At 43.8% G+C, this 22,568-nt stretch overlaps 2 protein-coding genes across 2 annotated transcripts in view; both read left to right on the forward strand.

Annotated features, from left to right (window-relative positions):
- The window catches only part of LOC309543141 (uncharacterized protein), a gene marked incomplete at its 3' end in the record, with an annotated part of 1,180,881 nt that overhangs the window by 633,944 nt on the left and 524,369 nt on the right, over positions 1-22,568 (forward strand). The gene's annotated exons all lie outside the window — the stretch shown is intronic.
- LOC309569794 (uncharacterized protein) lies at positions 1,830-21,684 on the forward strand (the record flags this gene model as incomplete). Its single annotated transcript, XM_082275798.1, has 5 exons — positions 1,830-1,864; positions 8,659-8,819; positions 17,002-17,179; positions 21,101-21,169; positions 21,647-21,684. Exons 1-5 carry the CDS (start codon positions 1,834-1,836, stop codon positions 21,682-21,684), a joined length of 477 nt encoding a protein of 158 aa, XP_082131924.1. The 5' UTR covers positions 1,830-1,833.

Genomic DNA, 22,568 nt, shown 5'->3' on the forward strand with positions numbered 1-22,568 from the left:
TGTTAGTGCTCGTTTAATGCAGTATATTTCTGTACGTCAGTGCACGTTTACCGCAGTAGATTGCAGTGCATTACTGCATGTTTAACGCAGTATATTTCAGTATATAGTGGCGAAAATTGGGCAATGTGGAGTCTGCCCAGATGAAATCCCCAAAGAACCCTGTCCAACCGGAGAAAAAAGGAGTTTGGAACATGCACTGGTGTGTTACGAAAGATGTACAAAAACTTGGGAAGAAAATCATTTTTATTAGGTTAATTCTGCCCGCTGGCGTCAAAGGCAAGGATTTCCAGGTCTGGCAACGGGCGATCAATTGCTGCAGGATCGGATAAAGATTATCCTCCAGAAATTTAGATAGGTCCCTCTGGACCTCAATACCTAAGTACCGGAACCTTGTGACCCACCGGAGTGGCAGAGAGGGGGACCGTTTGGCGCATTTCTAGTAAAGAATGCATTTAGGTACTTAGTACTCAGCTTATGCTAACCAGCTCTTATTAATTCCTTCTTTCTTAACTTTTTTTGTTTTTGTTTTTGCTTCTCAGACCCTATGTTAACATTTTATTAATTTGGTTTTGTATTGTATTGTTTGGATTAACACTTTATTGAAAAAACAGGTCCGACATATGCTCCGACTTCGAGAGTACAAGTCGCATGACATGTCAAAATCAATGATAAATGAATGTAAAGGCCCGTACACACGTACCGATTGTCGGCCGTAAATATTCGGCCGCCGACCGATCGGCCGATTGTAGGCTTGTTAGTATGATGCTTCCGACAGCCGACAGCGCATTTTCGGCCGAACAGAATCTGTCGTGCAGACTTTAAAATTTTTGTAGGCCGTCACCAGAACGGCCGATTTTTCGCCAGTCAGTACAGAATTCGGCCGACAAACAGCAGATTAGCAAGACTGGGCATGCTCAGAAAAGAAAAAACACACGGAAAGTTAACCATCACATGACATCACTTCTGCAGTCGGCTGTTGTTGGCCTACAAAATTCGTGTGCAGTCTTTAGCAGTTTTCAACAGACACGACAGCCCTGGACAAAAGACGGCTGATCGTTCGGCCGACGATCAGTACGTGTGTACGGGGCTTTAGTCGCATCCAAGTCTGATCATCATCTTAACTGATCCGACTTATGGCATGTGACTTGTGCTTTGAGGATCTTGAAGGGGAACCCCACGCCAAAACTTTATTTTTTTTTAAATGGCGTGGGGTCTTCCTGATCCTTATCAGGCCCTTTGAGTCTGGTATGTATCTTAAGGGTGAGCCCCCCACACCAGAATTTAAAGAGAAAAGGCATAGAGTCCCCCCCAAGACCATACCAGACCCTTAGGCCCGGTATGAATTTTAAAAGGAACCCCCACGTCAAAATAAATTAAAGAAAGGCATGAACCTGTCACTACCTAGTATTTATATGCATTTTGGAGAGACTTGATGGATATTGTGCTAAGCATATATATTCATTTTCAATGGGCCCTCAATGCATGCCTGTGGACCAAAAAAAAACAGCTTTTTCTTGTGCAGTGTTTGTGTTCTTTATTAAATTAATTGCGATGTTGAGGGTTGGAGATCTTTCTTGTGTCTGTATGCCTTTAAAAATGAATGGCAATGCATCCCATACTCATGTACCAAGTCTTGGTAAACAAAGTGTGAATGCAGCCTTACAGAACTGTTGCAGGCTTTTTTGATGTTGACGGATTAGTTTTCATAAATTTATCAACATTTATTGAATTTTATTACCATTGCAGATTCTTTGAAATGCGAAGAATGTGACGTGTCTCGATGTATACAACAAACTTTTTTCTACTCGAAATGGACTGATCACAAATAAAAAAATGAAAAAGTCAAACCAGCAGGAATTACCGGGTAAGCATCAATGAATCACCTTTTATTTATATCATCTATAGGCCCCTTTCACACATACAGTCCGTTCAGATCTGCCTATCAGTCTTTCAGGCGGATCTGAATGGATGCCCCATGCATCCCTATGGGGCAGCGGATGTCAGCGGAGACATGTTCGCTTACATCCGATCAGATCCTGTTCGTCAAATCCGGACGGATGGAAACCCTGTTTTCCATCCGTCTGGCGGATCGGATTGAGAATGGACAGGCGGTTCGTTCTCATCTGATTCCCCCATAGAGGACAGCGGGGATATGACACCTCCCTCTCCACACACAGAGCGGAGACGGAGCTGTTGTCCGCCTGCTCAGCGGGGATCGGCGTATCGATCCCCCGATGAGCAGAACGTCTGTCAGCGGAGCAGACCGTGTGAAAGGGACCTTACAGAGAAATACAACTATATTACAGGGAGTGCAGAATTATTAGGCAAATGAGTATTTTTGAGGATTAATTTTATTATTGAACAACAACCATGTTCTCAATGAACCCAAAAAACTCATTAATATCAAAGCTGACTATTTTTGGAAGTAGTTTTTAGTTTGTTTTTAGTTTTAGCTATTTTAGGGGGATATCTGTGTGTGCAGGTGACTATTACTGTGCATAATTATTAGGCAACTTAACAAAAATCAAATATACAGTATACCCATTTCAATTATTTATTTTTACCAGTGAAACCAATATAACATCTCAACATTCACAAATATACATTTCTGACATTCAAAAACAAAACAAAAACAAATCATGACCAATATAGCCACCTTTCTTTGCAAGGACACTCAAAAGCCTGCCATCCATGGATTCTGTCAGTGTTTTGATCTGTTCACCATCAACACTGCGTGCAGCAGCAACCACAGCCTCCCAGACACTGTTCAGAGAGGTGTACTGTTTTCCCTCCTTGTAAATCTCACATTTGATGATGGACCACAGGTTCTCAATGGGGTTCAGATCAGGTGAACAAGGATGCCATGTCATTAGCTTTTCTTCTTTTATACCCTTTCTTGCCAGCCACGCTGTGGAGTACTTGGAATCGTGTGATGGAGCATTGTCCTGCATGAAAATCATGTTTTTCTTGAAGGATGCAGACTTCTTCCTGAAGAAGGTGTCTTCCAGAAACTGGCAGTAGGACTGGGAGTTGAGCTTGACTCCATCCTCAACCCGAAAAGGCCCCACAAGCTCATCTTTGATGATACCAGCCCAAACCAGTACTCCACCTCCACCTTGCTGGCGTCTGAGTCGGACTGGAGCTCTCTGCCCTTTACCAATCCAGCCACGGGCCCATCCATCTGGCCCATCAAGACTCACTCTCATTTCATCAGTCCATAAAACCTTTGAAAAATCAGTCTTGAGATATTTCTTGGCCCAGTCTTGACGTTTCAGCTTGTGTGTCTTGTTCAGTGGTGGTCGTCTTTCAGCCTTTCTTACCTTGGCCATGTCTCTGAGTATTGCACACCTTGTGCTTTTGGGCACTCCAGTGATGTTGCAGTATGAAATATGGCCAAACTGATGGCAAGTGGCATCTTGGCAGCTGCACGCTTGACTTTTCTCAGTTCATGGGCTGTTATTTTGGCCTTGGTTTTTCCACACGCTTCTTGCGACCCTGTTGACTATTTTGAATGAAATGCTTGATTGTTCGATGATCACGCTTCAGAAGCTTTGTCATTTTAAGAGTGCTGCATCCCTCTGCAAGATATCTCACTATTTTTGACTTTTCTGAACCTGTCAAGTCCTTCTTTTGACCCATTTTGCCCAAGGAAAGGAAGTTGCCTAATAATTATGCACACCTGATATAATAGAGTGTTGAAGTCATTAGACCACACCCCTTCTCATTACAGAGATGCACATCACCTAATATGCTTAATTGGTAGTAGGCTTTCGAGCCTATACAGCTTGGAGTAAGACAACATGCATAAAGAGGATGATGTGGTCAAAATACTCATTTGCCTAATAATTCTGCACTCCCTGTATTTATTTAAATTTTTTTGGGGGGTATGGGATGGGTACAGCACCAAACACATTATCTGTAATAACATGTATCCCATTTACCTGCAGGCTGCTGCTTCTTGTAAAAATTCTTCCTGCAATGTATCCTTCATATCCACCAGATATCTTCTAGCGCTATGAGACTTAAAGTGTTTGTAAAGTCACTATGTAACTTTACATGTATGTCATGCAGATATGCTGCCATGAATGAAAGGTGTAAGTGTTTTTTAGAAATTAAAAGGCTAAATACTATTTCTGACACCGCAGCTGTGTGGTCCCATGATCCTCCTGTGCTGGCCGGCCCCAATCTATGGACAGAAGCAGGAGGAGCCAAGATTCCCCTGTGATGTCAGTCGGCCAGCAGATGCAATCTCTGTCCCTCCCGCTACCCTCCATAGATCGAGGGCGGCCAGCACAGACGGATCACATGACTGCATTTTGATTAATGGCAGCATATCTGCATGGTATACATTGATATGATACATTAAAATGTGCAGCTAATTAGGGTTGGGAGAAGCGGGAAGGAAACGCTCTCATGCTGACAGGAAGGGAGGGGGGAAGAGACTGTAAGAGGAGAGATGAGAGCTGCGGATGATGAGGCATGTATGCTGACCACAGTAATCAGGGCTCAGCAGCCATGATTTTCATGGTCAGCAGAGGTAGGGGGACACAGGAACTGACCGGATCAACCAGGTTTATTACCAGTTAGGAAGAGAAGAATTGCACAGCACACGCACTGTGCTGTTATTCATGCCTTAAAGGAACAGGATCTTAGTTTTTTTTTTAGGGTTACAAAGGCTTTAACCACTTGCCGACCGCCCGCCGCCTTTTTACTGCGGCAGGGCAGCTTGGCTGTGTCCAGTCATGACTGCATGCTCGTGCCGCTGGAGCCGCTCTCCCGCTGTGTTTAGACACAGCGGGAGGCGGGCCGCAGAGGAGCGACGGCGATTGCCGCTGCCCTCTCGCGATCATCTGAGAAGCGGAGTGAGGACCCGCCTGCTTATGTAAACAAAGCAGGCGGATCTTCTGTAAGACAGGAAGGGACAGATCAGCAGTTTCAGCTCTCTCTGTGCCTGTCACAGAACCCCCCGCCCCACACACACACACACACACAGAGTCAGTAAGCATAATAGGCACACATTTAACCCCTTTGATCACCCCTAGTATTAACCCCTTCCCTGCCAGTGTCATTTATACAGTAACAGTGCATATTATTTAGCACTGATTACCATATTAGTGTCACTGGTCCCTAAAAAGTGTCAAAAATGTCAGGGGTCCGATCTGTCTGCCGCAATGTCGCAGTCCCGCTAAAAATCGCAGATTGCCACCATTACTAATAAAAAATAAAGAAATAAAAAGTTCAAAAATCTATCCCGTAGTTTGTAAACGCTATAACTTTTGCGCAAACCAACCAAAATACTCTTATTGGGATTTTTTAACCAAAAATATGTAGCAGAATACAAAATGATCTAAAATTATGAAAACATTTGATTATTAATTTTTTTAAAAATTTTTTATTGGAAATGTTATATTGCAGGAAGTGAAAAATATTGTTTTTTTTTTTTCAGAATTGTCGCTCTTTTTTTGCTTATAGCACAAAAAATTGATATCACAGAGTTGATCAAATACCGCCAAAAGAAAGCTCTATTTGTGGGGAAAAAAATGACATAAATTTTATTTGGGAACAGGGTCGCACGACCGTGCAATTGTCAGTTAAAAAAACGCAGTGCCGAATTTCAAAAAATGGTTGTCATTAAAGGCCCGTACACACGTACCGATCGTCGGCGAACGATCGGCCGTCTTTTGTCCCCGGGCTGTCGGTGTCTGTTGAAAAGTGCAAAGACAGCACAAGAATTTTGTCCGCCGACTACGGCCGACTGCAGAAGTGATGTCATGTAATGGTTAACTTTCCCTGTGTTTTTTCTTTTCTGAGCATGCCCAGTCTTGCAAATCTGCGGTCTGTCGGCCGAATTCTGTACTGACTGGCGAACAATCGGCCGCTCTGGTGTCGGCATACAAAAATTTTAATGTTTGCAAGACAGATTCTTGTCGGCAGAATGTGCGCTGACGGCTGTCGGAGGCACCATACTAACAAGCGTACAATCGGCAGATCTTTCGTCCACCGACGTTTGTATGCCGACGATCGGTACGTGTGTACGGGCCTTAAGGGGGCAAAACCTTCCGGTCCAGAAGTGGTTAAAGTCCCTGCAGCTAGTCTGAAAAGTTACTCTCCACCATTCAAAAAAAACTTGCATTGCTACACTCCCACAATGCATCACATTCTGTGGATGGGAGGTGGAGATTCTGTCATTCGACTGCTCCTCCTCCATTCACAGAATGCGAGGCATGAATACTTGTGAAGGAGGCACTGCAGGGAAGATTTCATCAAGAACCTGCAGCCTGCAGGTAATGGGGTACACATTAATACATATAACTAATTGGTTTGAGGCTGAATCCCTCAAAAATAACAATATTCATCTTTAAAATAAGGCTCCATTCACACTACCGCGACTTTTCAGGCGACTTGTCAGCCTGACAAGTCGCGGTCCCTCGCGGTCCATTGACTGGTACAGGACCCGCTCCAATAGGAGTGACACAAGTCGCTCCGACTTAGAAAAAGGGTCCTGTACTACTTTGGGGTGACCTCGGAGCGACTTGCATAGACATTCATTATATGAAGTCCGTGCAAGTCGCGCCGAAGTCACGGTGCACGCAACTTGTGAAGTCGCCCCCGAAGTCGTGCCGCTTCAGTGTGAATGCGGTCTAAATGTTCTTTTATCCTTTTTTTTTTCTTTTGATACATATATTGTATGCAAGTGTTATCAGTGTAATGTAGCAGTCTGGTCAATCTGACCTATTAACCTCTTGCGGACTGCCCTCCTGCAATGTACTGCAGGCGGGCAGCTTGTCACGCAGAGTGAAGTTTTTGCCCCCCCAACACCCTCTGTAACTGTACATAGCTGGAGTCTGTCAGCAAGTCCCAGCCAATGATTCATGCCCGGGGCCTGCTGATCGGCTGTTTGCAATAACAGCCCACAGCCCTGAGTTGACAATTAACACAAAGCTCGGTACAGAAGAAACAATCTCTCTGTTTCTTATCCCTGCAAAGCAGAGATAAAAAAAACAAAGAGACATTTAGTAAAAAGCAGCACACCTTACACACACTACGGATATTTAGGCACACATTTACTGACTTGAACACATTACATGTTAACCCGTTCCCAGCCAGAGTCATTAGTACAGCAGTGACATATTAGCACTGATCACTGTCTTAAGCCCCGTACACACGCACCGATTGTCGGCCGTAAATATTCGGCCGCCGACCGATCGGCCGATTGTAGGCTTGTTAGTATGATGCTTCCGACAGCCGACAGCGCATTTTCGGCCGAACAGAATCTGTCGTGCAGACTTTAAAATTTTTGTTGGCCGTCACCAGAACGGCCGATTGTTCGCCAGTCAGTACAGAATTCGGCCGACAAACAGCAGATTAGCAAGACTGGGCATGCTCAGAAAAGAAAAAACACACGGAAAGTTAACCATCACATGACATCACTTCTGCAGTCGGCTGTTGTTGGCCGACAAAATTCGTGTGCAGTCTTTAGCAGTTTTCAACAGACACGACAGCCCTGGACAAAAGACGGCCGATTGTTCGGCCGACGATCAGTACGTGTGTACGGGGCTTTAGTGTCACTGGTGATGTCAGTGGCCGTTGGACAGTTTCCCCTGGCGTCAATTCCCGTGTCAGATTGCCCACTGAACTAACGCAGCCCAATGATAAGTTGCTGAATACTGCCATTACTAGTATAAAAGAAAAAAAAAAAATATATATATATATATATCATAGTTTGTAGGCGCTATAACTTTCAGACATACCAATCCATATATAGTACACTTATTGGGATTTGTTTTTACCAAAGACATGTAGCAGAATACATTTTGGCCAAAATTTATAAAGAAAGTTAATTTTTTTTTTTATTGAATATGTTTTATAGCATAAAGTAAAAAAATTTGGTCTTTTTTTGTTTATATCGCAAAAAAAAACAAAAAAAAAACGGTGATCATTTTTTTGTGTGAAAAAAATTATACAAATTTTATTTGGTTATAGCGTTACCAGTCAGAGACTCAGTAGAAAGGACTGTCTCCTGCCAGCATGCTGCAAAGAAGAACCATTGCTGTCTGTGTGGATGCAGTGGTCTCTCAGCACAGGTCCAACACACCCTCTGCTGAGCTAGGGCATTTTAGTCAATTGGAAACATGCGCTTTGCTGAGTGCAGTGTTGTAGGTCTATCTCCAATGGTCTAACCCACCCTCTGCATAGTCAGAACTACATCTCTCCAATCTGGGAGCTCACACTCAATGCTGATTGGAAATAAGTAGTTATGACAGTGCAGGGGGTGGGTAAAACTGCAGCTTTTATAATGGTTACTATATTTACCCTGTGGTACAGACTCTTGCACTGGTGCTGAAACACAATAATAAAAATAAAAAAAAACACAATTTTATTAAAATGTAATATTGCGTTACAGAAGAGGAAAGAAAAGAGCAACAGATAAAGACGTTGCGAGTAATCAGCTGTCTGAGTATACTGATTCATGCTAAATAGGTACAGGCATTGGGGTCTGAACACCAAAAAAATATACTAATATAAAACAAGACCTTAGGTTTAGAAAGGAATCACAAAGCAATTAGTAACAAACACAAACTATACATTTCCTCATTAATAATTTGGGTTCTAAGTAAAAGCCACAATCCTATAAATGTATTTTCTGTGCTTCTGTAGAGGACATCAGGAAGTTCCTCCGACAGCTATCTTCATATCCTGATTCATCACTGAGGAGGATATACGAGTATTTCAGAAATGACCTGATCGACATCCTGGAGAACATGGACAGTGGGGTCCTCCTGAAGGAACTGAAATCTCGGAAAGTCTTAAGCACAGATGTAAGACAAAAATATTTGAAATAAACTGCAATATATTTTTTGCTACATCCCCCCTCCACCCTTCCCTTCTTCATACAGGATTGTATACAACCATACCAAACCTTTACAAGAAAGCATAGTTGGCATTGTAATATGTAATTCATAAAATAGTAAGGATTGTTTCTATGGTAATTATATTTTTTATCTTTTTGTTGCGCTCTCCTAGCTAGGTTTCTATGGTTGATGCAATGTTAGTTGTTTGATTCCTCTGTAGCAGAGGAGCAGTGCTCAATTGCTTTTGGCTCTTCTCGGTTCTGCTGGTTGCAGGTTCTGCTGCTTTCCCTTGAATTCTGGTAGGTTCTAGAATTTAGTGGCTAGAGGAGACAGACCTTCACCTGTATAATCATGCAGCCTCAGCCAATCCCTGGTAGGAAAAATGGCCAGTATAGGACTGACCTATGTATAAGTAGGCTGGGACCTGGAATAGCAGGTTCCTTGTTCCTATGGGAGAAGACCTAGACTGAGGGCCGAGGCCCTCTGGGCTGATAGCTACAGCTCAGAAGAAGCAATCTGGGTCCCAGCTCCAGCTAGAGCTAGGGGACCCATGTCTAGATCCCTTGAAAGCAGTACAGAAAGTCCACAGAGGATCCAACTTGGAGGAACCCAGTACAGAGGCTGACTGGTACTGCAAGAAAGCATTAAAGTACCCAGGGCACAGTGAGTACAAGCCGTAAAGATACCCAGAGACTATCCTTGCCACCTTTTAGGAGAGCCTAAAGGCAGAAAGGTTTTTTATCAATTCATTAAGATAAAAGCTTTCTGTGTGCAGCAGCCCCCCAAATAACTACCTGGGCCCATCTAGATCCAGCGATGCTGCAGGAGTGTCTCGGCTGCCCAGGACTCCCCTCCTCATTGGCTAAGACAGCAGCATGGCACCATTGGCTCCCGCTACTGTCAATCAAAATCAGTTAGCCAATCAGGAGAGAGAGGGCGTGGGCCAGGCCTGGCTCTATGTCTGAATTGACCTGTGGCTCGGCTTGGATGCCCACATAGCAAGCTGCTTGCTCTAGGGGCACTTAACAAAATAGAGGGGCCAGGAGCACCAAAGAGGAACCTGAGAAGAGGAGGATCTGGGCTGCTCTATGCAAAATCACTGCACAGGGCAGGTAAGTATGACATGTTTGTTATTTTTAACAAAGAAAAAGAGACTTTACAATCACTTTAATACAGTTTGCTGACTAAGACTATACCTTTGCAAAGGGGTCCCCTGAGTTGTAGTTTACCAGTAGTGATGAGCCGAACACCCCCCGTTTGGTTCGCACCAGAACACCGAACACAGAGGAAAAGTTTGTTCGAAAAACGAACCCCATTGAAGTCTATGGGACTCGAACCTCAAAAATCAAAAAGCCTTATTTTGAAGGCTTAAATGCAAGTTATTGCCCTGAAAAAGTTTATGGGTGTCCGGGTCCTGACCTGGGGAACATGTAGCAATGAAAAAAAAGTTTTTAAAAACAATCATTTTTAAAGGAGCACTAATTTACTGATTTTAATGAAGCTTAAAGTGAAACTATAAAAATGAAAAATTCCTTCAAATATCATGCCTGGGGGTCCCCTGAATGTGCCTGTAAAGTACTGCATCTCTACGATGTATGTAGCCTGCTGCAACTATACTGACATTTCTAAAGCAAAAAAAAATGTCATATACAAATATACATACAGGTTTCAAAGTACATCGCATGTACTTCTCATACAGGTGCAGAAAAATTGGGCCTTGCTTGTTGCCTGAACACCGTAACCCCTCGCAGTTACTCTTGCTGGGTGCAGGAATGGGACCTGCTGGTAAGAATTCCATGCAAATTTGAAATCGTATGTGCTATACAAGTGCCAAAAATGGGGCCTTTGCGAAAGGTGGTGCCTGAACACCGTAACCAAGTCCTCGTAGTTACTCTTGCTTGGTACAGGAATGGGACCCGCTGGTAAGAATTCCATGCAAATTTGAAATCGCATGTGCTATACAAGTGCCAAAAGTTGGGCCTTTGCGAAGGTGGTGCCTGAGCACTGTAACCAAGGCCTAGTAGTTACTTTTGCTTGTTACAGGAATGGGACCTGCTGGTAAGAATTCCATGCAAATTTGAAATCGCATGTGCTATACAAGTGCCAAAAATTGGGCCTTTGCCGTATGTGGTGCCTGAACACCGTAAACCCTCACAGTTAGCAGGGCACAGGGACAGGGCCTGCTATTAAAAATGACATACCACATTTAAATTGTATGCACCTGTCATACAAGTGCAGAAAATTAGGCCTTGGGGGTTGGTAGTGACCTAAACCAAAAACATTGTTGGAAGCTAGCAGAATCAAGGTAAATGAATATGATAGGCAGCATATGCAGTCTTCAAGGGATGGCAGACTCCTAGCAAATTCAATCTGTTACATCAGCATCAGGGGCCTGATAGCTCATGTTGATCCAGGACTGGTTCATTTTGATGAAAGTCAGCTGATCAACAGAGTCTGTGGATAGTTGCACTCTTTTGTTTGTCACAAAACCTCCAGCGGCACTAAACGTCCGTTCGGAAAGCACGCAGGAAGCAGGACAGGCCAGTAGCTCCATTGTATATTGAGCAAGTTCTGGCCACTAGTGCATCCTCAAGACCCAGTAAGCCAGCTGGAAAGGTCTCCAAGTCTGCTCTTGCTCCTAGATAATCATGCACCATATGATGGAGACGCTGACGATGGTTGCTTAAACCTAACAGCCCTGGGTGCTGCTGAGGACAGAAGAACTGTTTAAAGGCATCGGTCAGCTGGCTCAGAAACACGTCTGGAGAATGTTGACCTCCCAGGGTCTGGAAAGGCGGTACTCAATTTTTTTTTCAAGGTCTCCTCAAGATGTTTCATCCTCTGCTCCCTCTGCGAAGGCAGGATGAGCTCTGCAACTTTACCCTTGTAACGTGGATCAAGAAGGGTTGCCAACCAGTAGTGATCCCTCTCCTTGATAGCACAAATCCTCAGGTCCTTTCACAGGCTTTGCAGAATCAAGGAGCCCATGCAACGTAAATTGGAGGAGGCATGAGCTTCTGAGTCCTCTGGGTCACTAAGGATGACATTGTCCATGTCTTGTTTTGTTGTTTAATTGATAAAATTAATAAAAAGAAGTTTAAAAAAAAAAAGGATGACATTGTCAGCAGGAGCAACCTCTCCCCCCCCAACCACGTACAACTCCTGGGGTTTCTGGGGAATCCAAACCATCCCTTGAAGACTGCTGTATCCTATCCTCTTCCTCTACATCCATGCTGCCGAAATCCTCCTCCTCCTCCTCCTGTGTGTTTTGTGGCCCTGCAGGAATTATATCTGCATAAAGGGGGCCTTGTGAGGAAAGGAAAGGGGGCCTTGTGAGGAAAGGAAGTCCTCCTCTTCCTGCCGCTGTTCTGCCTCAAGTGCCCTGTCCATGATTCCACGCAGCATGTGCTCCAGCAGGTAGACTAGCGGGACAGTGTCACTGATGCATGCATCGTCCCGGCTAACCATCCGAGTGGCCTCCTCAAATGGTGACAGGACGATGCATGCATCCTTAATCAAAAGCCACTGGCATGGCGAAAAAAAGCCAAGCTCCCCTGACCCTGTCCTTGTGCCATACTCACTCAGGTACACTGCTGCGCATGCAGCCGCTGCAGCATTGCCAACGTTGAGTTCCACCTGGTGGGCATGTCACAAATGAGGCGGTTGGTGGGCAGGTTGAATTCCCGTTGAATGTCAGATAAGCGAGCACTGGCATTGAACCTACGACGGAAATTTCTACAGACTTTTCTGGCCTGCCTCAGGAGATCTTGGAAGCCTGGGTATCTGCTCAAGAAACATTGCACCACCAGATTCAGAACATGTGCCAAGCATGGAACATGTGTCAAGTGTCCCTGTCGGAGGGCGGGGAGAAGCTTGGTGCCATTATCGCATACAACCATTCCTGGCTCAAGCTCTCGTGGCGTCAACCATCTCTGAGCCTGCCCTTGCAGAGCTGACAGAATCTCTGCACCGGTGTGACTCCTTTCCCCTAGACAGACCAACTGAAGCACAGCATGGCATCTTTTAGCCTGACTGCTTGCATAGTCCCTTGAATGCTTAGAGAGCCCTGCTGCTGCAGAGGAGAATTGCGCAGAAGAGGACATGGAGGAAGAGGAGGAGGAGGTGGTGGTGGTGGAGTAGCCAGATGCGGCAGAACCAGTACCAGCTTTTTGGAGGCGTGGTGGCAAAACAAGCTCCAGCACCGAACCCTGTCCTGCATCCTTCCCAGCTGCCAGCAGAGTTACCCAGTGCGCCGTGAAAGAAATGTAACGTCCCTGTCCATGCCTGCTGGACCAAGAGTCAGCAGTAATGTGCACCTTCCTGCTGACTGCTTTGTCCAAGGAGGCCAAAACACTACCTTCCACATGACAGTATGACAGTAGAGAGCCTGAATGGCCCTACGTGAAAAGTAATGCCTTTTTGGGACCTGCCACTGTGGTGCAGCACATTCCATAAATTCGTGAAAGGGAGGCGAGTCTACCAGCTGAAAAGGCAGCAACTGTAATGCTAGCAATTTGGCCAAGCTAGCATTAAGACTATGAGCATGTGGATGGCTGAGACAGTATTTCTTTCTACGGTTCAAATACTGGGGTAGTGAAATTTGCCTGATGCTCAAATCAAGCGGTGGTGTACTGCTAGCAGATGACTGCATGGCAGGAAGTCACATGCCTTGTCAAACATGTGGTGCCCAAGCGGCTGGTGTTCTGGCCGCGCTTGATCCGCTTTAGACAGATGTTGCAAACAGCAATGCTGCGGTCTACTGCACAGGTGCTGAAAAATGCCCACACTAATGAACTTTTTGGAGTCCGTGGGGATTTTGCAGCACCCTGCATCTGTGACGCAATAGGTTGGCAACTACTAGGCCGGCCCATGGAGCACATTCTGCCTAGTTGCAGTTGTGCATCCTCCTCATCCTCCCCCTCCTCCTCTATCCTGTCCGGCACCCAAGTACGGTCAGTGACCTCATCATCCCCTCCCTCCTCGTCACTGGAGCAAACTTGGAAATATGCTTCAGCTGTGGCAACATGACTGCTGGTCCCTTATCCGTCGTTGTCACCCCCTCTCTCTAGGCTCATGTTATTCCCTTCATCAATCTGGGAAACAACATCACAGCTGTCAAATTGCTGCGCATCCTCCAGGAGCATGACACTGACACTATGATCGAATATTTCCGGTGACTCCTCTGTGCATGATGGTGGGGCAACTGAAGGAATAGCTGTGGAGAAGGAGCCTGTGGAATGGACCGCTTTGGCAGCTGCGGTGGAAGGCAAACTACTGGGAGCGTGGGTGTCAGACGAAGAGGAGGATGAGGATGGCTTATTGATCCACTCCACCAACTCTTCCACATCTTGTGAATGAATTGCACGGGCAGCACCAGAAAGAAAGGACGGGCGTGCTCTGCCTGCAGAGGATGCACTGTGTCAACTGTGACCACCACTTTTCACAATCGACACAGAGTCTGCTTGCCCTCTTTTCGTGGCCTGTGAGTGTCAGTCTCTCCTTGACGGCCTTTTGGACATGATGTTGATACAGATCAATATAGGGTATACGCAACTGAACAATAGATACTCAATGACCTGATATGATGTAATTGCTAGCCCTATAGATGAGCTGTGGTGGTTATAGATGTACGCAAGTGACCAATTATCAATACTCTCACTGATATCTGATGTAATCTATAATCCTATAGATGGATGATCAGTCATCCCTATAGATAAAACCCAAACTGAGCTCAAATGTTACTGCCGTAGATCCATGGAATGATGTGTATTCACACAGGTATGTGAACCTCTATAGATAAAAGCCTCAACTGAGTGCAAAGGTTACTGCCGTAGATCTCTGGAATGATGTGTATTCACACAGCTATGTGATCCCCCTATAGATAAAACCCCAACTGAGCGCAAAGGTTACTGCTGTAGATCTCTGGAATGATATGTATTCACACAGGTATGTGACCCCATTATAGAGAAAACCCCAACTGAGCGCAAAGGTTACTGCCATAGATCTCTGGAATGATGTGTATTCACACAGGTATGTGAACCCCTATAGATAAAAACCCCAACTGAGCGCAAAGGTTACTGCCATAGATCTCTGCAATGATGTGTATTCACACAGGTATGTGACCCCCTATAGATAAACCCCAACTGAGTGCAAAGTTTACTGCCGTAGATCTCTGGAATGATGTGTATTCACACAGGTATGTGACCCCCCCTATAGATAAAACCCCAACTGAGCACAAAGGTTACTGCCGTAGATCTCTGGAATTATGTGAATTCACACAGGTATGTGACCCCCTATAGATAAAAACCCCAACAGAGCACAAAGGTTACTGCCGTAGATCTCTGGAATTATGTGTATTCACACAGGTATGTGACCCCCTATAGATAAAAACCCCAACTGAGTGCAAAGGTTACTGCCATAGATCTCTGCAATGATGTGTATTCACACAGGTATGTGACCCCCTATAGATAAACCCCACCTGAGTGCAAAGTTTACTGCCGTAGATCTCTGGAATGATGTGTATTCACACAGGTATGTGACCCCCCCTATAGATAAAACCCCAACTGAGCACAAAGGTTACTGCCGTAGATCTCTGGAATGATGTGAATTCACACAGGTATGTGACCCCCTATAGATAAAAACCCCAACAGAGCACAAAGGTTACTGCCGTAGATCTCTGGAATTATGTGTATTCACACAGGTATGTGACCCCCTATAGATAAAAACCTCAACTGAGTGCAAAGGTTACTGCCGTAGATCTCTGGAATTATGTGTATTCACACAGGTATGTGACCCCCTATAGATAAAACCCCAACTGAGCGCAAAGGTTACTGCCGTAGATCCCTGGAATGATGTGTATTCACAGAGGTATGTGACCCCCCCTATAGATAAAACCCCAACTGAGCACAAAGGTTACTGCCGTAGATCTCTGGAATGATGTGTATTCACACAGGTATGTGACCCCCCTATAGATAAAACCCCAACTGAGCGCAAAGGTTACTGCCGTAGATCTCTGGAATGATGTGTATTCACACAGGTATGTGACCCCCTATAGATAAAACCCCAACTGAGCGCAAAGGTTACTGCCGTAGATCTCTGGAATGATGTGTATTCACAACGGTATGTGACCCTCTATAGATAAAACCCCAACTGAGCACAAAGGTTACTGCCGTAGATCTCTGGAATAATGTTTATAAAGATTTTAGAATGTTGCAGAAACTGACAATACTGGTACTGGTATCTGATGTAAAGAAATTAAACTATCCCTCACACAGGAACCTTGGCCCTCCCTACACTGTCTGATATGATGTAAAGAAATCAGTCTATCCATACCTAAAGCAGGAACCTTGGCCCTCCCTACACTGCTACTTACTCACTGGCGCTATACTGTCTGATATGATGTAAAGAAATCAATCTATCCCTACCTACACAGGAACCTCGCCCTCTCTACACTGCTAGAAATGTCTCCCTGCACTGTCTGACTAAAAAAAACGACTCTGTCCCTGCCTGAATCGTGTGCCTGTCCCTCTCTGAACGCCGCACAATGACACTACAAGCTGCGGCTGCGCGAGCAGCCCTTTATGTAGTGTGGGGCGTGTACTTGGCCCCTGAGCCATGATTGAATAAAGGCAGCCTGCCTTTAGTCCAGTCATCGCAGAGATCTGTTGATTGGCCAAAGCATGAGGTCAGGGTGCATGCTTTGGTCAATCACATAATGCGCTGCACGTGCATTATGGGAAACTCGAATTTCCCACGAAGAAGCACATTTGTTCGTCATTCGACGAACGAGCGATGTTCGAGTCTAACTTAGTCTCGACTCGAAGCTCATCCCTATTTACCAGATACTGAATAGAAAAAGGTGGCTGCACCCCGAAGAGACAGAACAATTAGAGGTGTCCTCCATTATATTTCTGTTAGTTTGGAGTATCCTAAGGCTCACCCACACCCTACCCAAGATGAACCAGCAAATAAACTACAAAAAGACATGCATTCCTTTTTTTTTGAGTGGAGTGCCTGTAAACTACTGTGCCTGGCTGTCATGTGCCTCAAAGGGAATGGAACCGGGGAAATTACAGCCAGCCCAGTCTTGGGTCTGTTCTACATTTTGATCAACTTTAAAAAAAAAAAGAAAACCATGTTTGTGTTTCAGACTTACGTGGCAAGGGAAAAACATATGAGCAGGACTGCCTTCTCTCACACCATATTAAAAGATATTCAGGATGGGGGAAGAGAAGCTGTGATTGGACTCTGGGAATGTCTCTATGCGATACAGAAATATCATCCTCACCCTAATTTATTGGCAGTTCTGGAGGAAATCAGCCAAACAGGTAATAGAAATTTGTGTGCAATAAAAATTGTGACAATCCGGGGACACAATGGTGGCATTATGGGTGGAGGAAGGAATCACGTCATGCATTGGGGATGTGGATATCTAAAACAAGGGAATCTTGGATGCTGAAGATGCTGCTGGATACGGACAGGTACGTCACATATTCATATTTTTTATGTGTGTCATTTGATTTTAATGTTTTTATAGCTTTGTGTTGTATTTATCAAAGCACATTTGACGGTATTAGATGTATATAAAGAATAAACAAGGGGGAAAGAGTTGAGACTTTAAATGAGACATGTGACAGGGCCACTGGAATAAAACCATAATAATAGTTTTATTGTATGAATACATATACATATAGCAAACATTGAAACATATAACAATGCAAAGATATGTAATAAAACAGTATGGACATGATAAACACCAAAGTTGTGTATTGGAACACCCAGCATTGGGCAGTGTAACGGAGCTCCAATACCCAGCCTAGGTATCTCCGCTGTATCATCCTTGGAGCTGAGGAAGTGCTACAATATCCATGGCAAAATCCCCCCCCAGTAACTGGACGACACACAGTTCTGGGAGTCAAACTAGAATGCCTTGTTTATTGAAAACACAAGAGATCTACACTCTGCCAAAACCCCTCCCTCTTCAAGTCATTCCACACAAACACACATCCCATAATATGCTTACAAGGCAGACAGGAACAATAGGACAATGGAATACAGGTATTCACAATAACAAACCCCACCCCACTAGCAAGGGTCTATGAAACACTTCTGCCATATTCTAGCAATCTGCAATATATCTTTATATATTTCCTCAGGGACACTGTTCGGTTATGGTCACTCTTTCAACACAAACCACACTCTCAGTGTCCCTTCCGCTACAGACAGGTATGATACACAGCAATAACCCACAATAACAATGATGATCGACATCAAAAAGCTTGATGCGTTTCCGTGGACTCTTTTCCACTTCATCAGGAGAAAAAATACACTGTGAATCTGCAAAAAAATATGTATAAGGAATTATCCCAAAAAATGGAAAAAATTGAGAAATAACTGGTTAAGGTCTACTCACAATGTAGCCAAGATCATTGCAAATCACGTTGGTGTGTAATGCTGGGACCGGCCAAAGGACCAAGCCTTACTGGGAGCTGTGGGGGCGCAGAGAAAAGGGCAAACCAGGCATAAATATGACGCAAAAGACTGAAAAGAAAATAATGATGAAAAAAGAAAAATTGAAATAAACAGTGATGAGTATAGTGGTGTAAAAGTTTTTCTAGGAGACTTATAAGAAAAGTCTGCTTAGTATAATACCGAGTGGTGCTAAAGCGCATCATATCTATAAGTGCTAGAAAAAAACCCAAGGTAAGAACCAGAATGAGCTGGTACAAAGAGTAGCAAAAAGTGCCTTAATACATGTATGGGTTACTGCTGTGTATCATACCTGTCCAATGCTGGGTGTTCTAATACACAACTTTGGTATTTATCATGTCCATACTGTTTTATTACATATCTTTGCATTGTTATATGTTTCAATGTTTGCTATACGTATATGTATTCATACAATAAAATTATTATTATGGTTTTACTCTAGTAGCCTTGTCAATCGTCTCATTTAAAGTCTCAACTCTTTCCCCCTTGTCTATTGAACCGAGATGGAGGTGATAATTCACCTCATTTAAAGTTCCAAACCTTTCCCTATTGCTATATAAAGAATAACACTGTGCTAACAAACTAAAATCAAAAAGCTGCTAGCGCTACAATTGACAACAAAATTGTGTACAAACGAAATATATAAAAAAGTGAAAAAAGTGCAGCACTATATTTTATATATATATATATATATATATATATATATATATATACACACAGTATTTAACAAAAGTGAGTACACCCCTTTACATTTTTGTAAATGTTTTATTATATCTTTTCATGTGACAACACTGAAGAAATGACACTTTGCTACAATGTAAAGTAGTGAGTGTACAGCTTGTATAACAGTGTAAATTTGCTGTCCCCTCAAAATAACTCAACACAGAGCCATTATTATCCTCCTCGTTGTCATGTGACTCGTTAGTGTTAAAAGATCTCAGGTGTGAATGGGGAGCAGGTGTATTAAATTTGGTGTTATCGCTCTCACTCTCTCATACTGGTCACTGGAAGTTCAACATGGGGCCTCATGGCAAAGAACTCTCTGAGGATCTGAAAAAAAGAATTGTTGCTCTACATAAAGATGGCCTAGGCTATAAAAAGATTGCCAAGACCCTAAAACAGAGCTGCAGCACGGTGGCCAAGACCATACAGTGGTTTAACAGGACAGGTTCCACTCAGAACAGGCCTCGCCATGGTGGACCAAAGAAGTTGAGTGCACATGCTCAGCGTCATATTCAGAGGCTGTCTTTGGGAAATAGACTTATGAGTGCTGCCAGCATTGCTGCAGAGGTTGAAGGGGTGGAGGGTCAGCCTGTCAGTGCTCAGACCATACGCAGCACACTGCATCAAATTGGTCTGCATGGCGGTTGTCCCAGAAGGAAGTGTCTTCTAAAGATGATGCACAAGAAAGCCTGCAAACAGTTTGCTGAAGACAAGCAGACTAAGGACATGGACTACTGGAACCATGTCCTGTGGTCTGATGAGACCAAGATAAACTTATTTGGTTCAGATGGGGTCAAGCGTATGTGGTGGCAACCAGGTGAGATGTACAAAGACAAGTGTGTCTTGTCTACAGTCAAGCATTGTGGCGGTAGTGTCATGGTCTGGGGCTGCAGGAGATCTTCCGGCACTGGGGAGCTACAGTTCATTGAGGGAACCATGAATGCCAACATGTACTGTGACATAGTGAAACAGAGCATGATCCCCTCCCTTCTGAGATGAACCCGCAGGGCAGTATTCCAACATAATGAACCAAAACACATCTCCAAGAGGACCACTGCCTGGGGGTAAAGGTGATGGACTGACCAAGCATGTCTCCAGACCTAAATCCTATTGAGCATCTGTGGGGCATTCTCAAATGGAAGGTGGAAGAGCGCAAGGTCCCTAATATCCACCAGCTCCGTGATGTCATCATGGAGGAGTGGAAGAGGACTCCAGTGACAACCTGTGAAGCTCTGGTGAACTCCATGCCCAAGAGGGTTAAGGCAGTGCTAGAAAATAATGGGGGCCACACAAAATATTGACACTTTGGGCCCAATTTGGACATTTCCACTTAGGGGTGTACTTTTTTTTGTTGCCAGCAGTTTAGACATTAATGGCTGTGTGTTGAGTTATTTTGAGGGGACAGCAAATTTACACTGTTAGGCCCCTTTCACACAGGAGTCCGTCAGACGGACTCAGTTTTTCTCAGCGGGGGACACAGCTGCCATGTCCCCATGCATCTCTATGGGGGAATCGGATGGGAACGGACCGTCTGTCTGTTCTCATCCAATGCCATCCGATCCGCTGGACGGATGGAAAATAGGGTTTCCATCCGTCCAGATTTGACGGATCGGATGTCAGCGGAGATGTCTCCGCTGACATCCGATTCCCCATAGAGATGCATGGGGGGACCGTTCAGATCCGCCAAAAAAACGGACAGGCGGATCTGAACAGTTCACCTGTGTGAAAGGGGCCTTATACAAGCTGTACACTCACTACTTTACGTTGTAGCAAAGTGTCATTTCTTCAGTGTTGTCACATGAAAGGATATAATAAAATATTTACAAAAATCTGAGGGGTGTACTGAGATACTGTGTGTGTGTATGTATGTATGTATTCGTATATATATATATATATATATATATATATATACAGTATATATATATATATATAACGCTGCACTTTTTTATATATTATATATTTTTTTCATTATTTCCTGGTTTTGCTTTAAATGGATGTGATCAGGATATATCTTTTATTTCTTTATTTTTCTATAGCTGAGGGTGGTGTGATGGATCAGATTCTACTGGAGGAACTTGGACCCTCACTGACTCCAGAGCTGAGAGGTAACTTAATAATAAATATTACCAATTTTCTCCATAGTGCAGATAGAGTTGTTATGTTTTCCCTAAATTCAGGCTTTGCTCGTACATTTCACATATGAAATTAGTTCAGCCCTTTTGTTGCTAGAGTAATTTTTTTTAGTTTTTTGCATACATTTTAAATAATAATGTTGGGCTTTAAGATTGCATTGACCCCCAGAAATGATATATAGAAAGTAGACACCCTAGAGGATAAAATAGTGGTAGCGCTATTATATGTTTCAGTTAAAATAGTGGTAGTTCCCCTTTTTTTGTCACACAATAATATCGCAACAGTTTAGGAAAATCAAAATTTCAGTGAAAATTGCACTAAAGTTAACTTTAGGGGTTATAAACACAACAACTTACACATTTTTGTGGCAAAATATGAAAGATGAGTATGCACCAAGTAAATAGACATTTGTGCACCAATGAAATTTCAATTCTCTATATTTTCCACAGGTGGCAATTTAAAAGCCCACTATAGGTCATCAGTTTAATATTCCCCAATGTGATATTTTTGGTGTCATATTCTCTTTAATGAGACATGAGGGGTCTAAAGGGCCCCTGATGTCTCACCTTCTAATGAATGTAATGCAGTGCAGATCACATTGCATTGGCTTCTTCCCCAGCAATAAAGGCTGGGGAAGTGACACAGGGACCTACAAGTATAAATCGTATGGTGCCACTCCAAGAAAGATTAAAAGACATGGACCCACTGGTACTCAGGAGTTGGGGTGCTGGCATGGAACATCATTTATCCAGCAGTATAAAGGGAAACTACCACTCTCCCAGCCTGATCCTAGTTGATGTCTGTATATGTGGAAGGGATGGACAATGAACAGCAGTTCTCTAAACTGCCTCCCTCTACTTGGTGACACCTGCCATGCTGGTCCTGGGCATGCCAATTAGCAGGGCAGGGTTGAGTGCAGGGGGACAACCATTACTGGGGTGTGTGGAAGCAATTGGGCAGCTGCAGAAGGCGTGTTTTGTGTGCACTAAAATTAATTTTAGTGTATATATTCATATAAATTTGCATTTGATAAATGACGGCACAAATATCATTTGACTTAAAAAAATTCCAATAGCCATCATTTTCTTTCCATGGTCTCTGCTTTCAAAACATATATAATGTTTGGGCATTTCAAGTAATTTTCTAGCAAAAAATGCAGATGTTACCGTGTGTTAAAAGCAAGCAAGACAGCAAGATGGTTAATCATTTTCATTTTTTGTTTCACCCATGTTGATTCTTCTTGCATTTCTTCTTTTGATTTAACCAGTTCTGGACCGGAAGGATTTGTCCCCTTAATGACCAGGCCCTATTTTGCGATTCGGCACTGCGTTACTTTAACGGACAATTGCGCAGTCATGTGATGCTGTGCCC

Source organism: Pelophylax lessonae, assembly GCF_965119305.1.
Source record: "Pelophylax lessonae genome assembly, chromosome: 13".
Lineage (NCBI taxonomy): Eukaryota > Metazoa > Chordata > Amphibia > Anura > Ranidae > Pelophylax > Pelophylax lessonae.